This window comes from Tupaia chinensis, unplaced genomic scaffold (assembly GCF_000334495.1).
Source record: "Tupaia chinensis unplaced genomic scaffold, TupChi_1.0 Scaffold000291_1, whole genome shotgun sequence".
NCBI classification, from domain to species: Eukaryota; Metazoa; Chordata; class Mammalia; order Scandentia; family Tupaiidae; genus Tupaia; species Tupaia belangeri.
This window is the reverse complement of record NW_006159776.1, coordinates 255,897-258,782: the sequence shown is the minus strand read 5'-3', so window position 1 is coordinate 258,782 and position 2,886 is coordinate 255,897. Positions and strand designations below refer to the sequence as shown.

Genomic DNA, 2,886 nt, shown 5'->3' with positions numbered 1-2,886 from the left:
TTTTCTCCTGCATCTCTGGAGTTCATTATCTCTCAGCTCTTGCATCTTGTTTAGTTTTCTCACTATGAGTATTCTGAATTCTCTGTCAGACATTTCCATGAGTTCTACTGTACTGTCTGTGCATGATGAGGGATTGTTTTATTCCCTTAGGGGAGAGATATTTTCTTGGTTTCCCATGTTTCCTGTGCCTCTGCAGTGGCTTTTGGTCATTCTGTGATAAAATCTCTCCTCCACTTATCTGAGTGTTTCAGGAGTCTAGAAGATGGAGTTTAGAGCACATCTTCCCTGAACAGGCCAGGACATACCTCAGCTTTTAAATGGCTTCCTGTCTGAATATTTCAGGAGTCTAGAAGATAAAGTTTAGAGCCTAGCTTCCCTGAATCTGAGTATTCTATCTTTAAACTAACACTCTTCCTTTAGTGTTTTAATATACATAGGTTACTTTTGAGTTCTTCTGTCCTAAGAACCAGACTATCTTTTTAAAATAACTTGCCAAATAACTGATATAATACATTATGCAATACTTTTAGAATTCATAGAAAAAAACCTAAAGAAACTATGTCCATAAGCAGTCAGGCTTGAGTCTGAGCATAGATATTATTAGTTTTATGATCTTAGTGTTAGTTATTTCACTTTCAGGTTCCTTACTTTAAAAATGACAACACTGGGGCTAGCCAGTGGTGTAGTGGTGAAGGTGGCTGGATTCCACATGGCCAACAGCACAGTTCAAGTCCTTGGACAAGGCAACTTGAAAAAAATGTGCTGGGTATATTGGCATGATCAAATATCCCTAGAGAAGAATGGAAGAGAAGTGTGTGGCCATCCCCTGTCTCTCTCTCACTCTCATTGACTCTCTCTCTCTCTCTCTGTGTGTGTGTGTGTGTGTGTGTGTGTGTGTGTGTGTATGTCCCTCTCTGGCAAGCATATGAACCCTAGGGAAAAAATGTGAGATTTAAGTGGGAGTAAGTAACTTATGAAAAATACTACAAAGTCCCTAGCCTGAAATAAGTGACCAGTATTATAGTTTCTCTTTCATACTTGTTCTATTGTTTGATTATTTTATTCTTTTCACTTTTCTCCCTTCCTATTTTCCCCAACTTTTATTTTTCTTCCTTTTATTGGGTTCACGGTAAAATTTTATACTTGTGTTGTATACTTGGACTTATGACAGTAAAGAAAATATTATGTTTTTAAATTTGTTTGACTTTCCAGGTAAGCATAGTAAAATGGAATGGCATAATCAAACCGTTTTGGTGGAATTTTTTCTGAAGGGACTTTCCGGTTACCCAAGGCTTGAGCTCCTCTTTTTTGTGCTAATCTTAATAATGTATGTGGTCATCCTTCTGGGCAATGGCACCCTCATTTTAATCAGCATCTTGGACTCTCACCTTCACACTCCTATCTTGGGGACCCTCTCGTTCTTGGACATCTGCTACACCACTACCTCCATTCCCTCCACTCTGGTGAGCTTCCTGTCAGAAAGAAAGACAATTTCCTTCTCTGGCTGTGCAGTGCAGATGTTCCTAGGCTTGGCCATGGGGACAACTGAGTGTGTGCTCCTGGGCATGATGGCATTTGATCGCTACGTTGCTATCTGCAACCCATTGAGATATCCCATCATCATGAGCAAGAATTCCTATGTGCCCATGGCAGCTGGGTCCTGGTTTGCAGGGGTTGTCAACTCAGTAGTGCAAACTGCATTTGTAGTACAGTTGCCTTTCTGCAGGAATAACATCATCAATCATTTCTCCTGTGAAATTCTGGCTGTCATGAAATTGGCCTGTGCTGATATTTCAGGCAATGAGTTCATCATGCTAATAGCCACAACCTTGTTCACATTGATGCCACTGCTCTTGATTGTCATCTCTTACTCATTAATCATTGTCAGCATTCTGAAGATTCGCTCCTCTGAGGGAAGAAGCAAAGTCTTCTCTACCTGCTCAGCCCACCTGACTGTGGTTATTATATTCTATGGGACCATCCTCTTCATGTACATGAAGCCTAAATCTAAAGAGACACTTAAGTCAGATGACTTGGATGCTACTGACAAACTTATATCCATGTTCTATGGGGTGATGACTCCCATGATGAATCCTTTAATTTACAGCCTCAGAAACAAGGATGTGAAGGAGGCAGTGAAGTATCTGTTAAATAGAAAGTTTTTTAGCAAGTGAATAGAACATGTATTAGATTGTTAATACACTGGACATAGTTGATCTTGAGAATTACATTGGCATTTTGGTTACTTCTACTGTTTACTTTGCACTTACATATATTATGTTGAAATTTTTATAATTATATGTACCATTTTTAAATTATCACATGCTCATTATAAGGATTTTGCAAGATGCCGGACAATAGCATAAGGAGGATAAAGAGATCATTGATGACTTTAATACTAGGAGATGGTCACTTTAATACATTTCGAACAGTATTTCTCATTCTATTTTCTTGTTCAGTATTTTTTTCCTGTGGAATTCCAATGATGCTGAGTATTTGAGAGTAATGAGAGAGGCACATTCAGGCCAATGAGAGTAGATAAATAGAATTTAAGGGAGGAGCCTATGCAATCAACCAATACTTGCCTTATTTAATTTCTTTGGTTTAGCTCAATGTTAACTTTAGTATAAAGAACATTTTGCAAAATTTAAAATGGAATTGAAAGTCATTCTACTAGTCCAGATGATAATGTGGACAAGTATTGGGTTGGAAGGAGGGTTAAATCAGTGACTGTGTAGAAGTCAGATTTCTTTGCTATCTTGATGAAATGCTAACTCAATTTCAAACTTAAGAATAGTCAAGCTTTGGATTTTTAGTTGCAATACTTGTATTAATGTCTTGTCTGTGTTACTAACTGGCTTTATGACCTTGGTGATCTGGGGAAGT

At 38.2% G+C, this 2,886-nt stretch overlaps 1 protein-coding gene across 1 annotated transcript; it reads left to right on the top strand.

Moving 5' to 3' along the window:
* The first annotated feature begins 1,226 nt into the window (after positions 1-1,226).
* On the top strand, positions 1,227-2,174 carry LOC102486863 (olfactory receptor 13C9). Its single transcript, XM_006150588.1, has one exon. It carries the CDS (start codon positions 1,227-1,229, stop codon positions 2,172-2,174), a length of 948 nt encoding a protein of 315 aa, XP_006150650.1.
* The last annotated feature ends 712 nt before the right edge of the window (positions 2,175-2,886 follow it).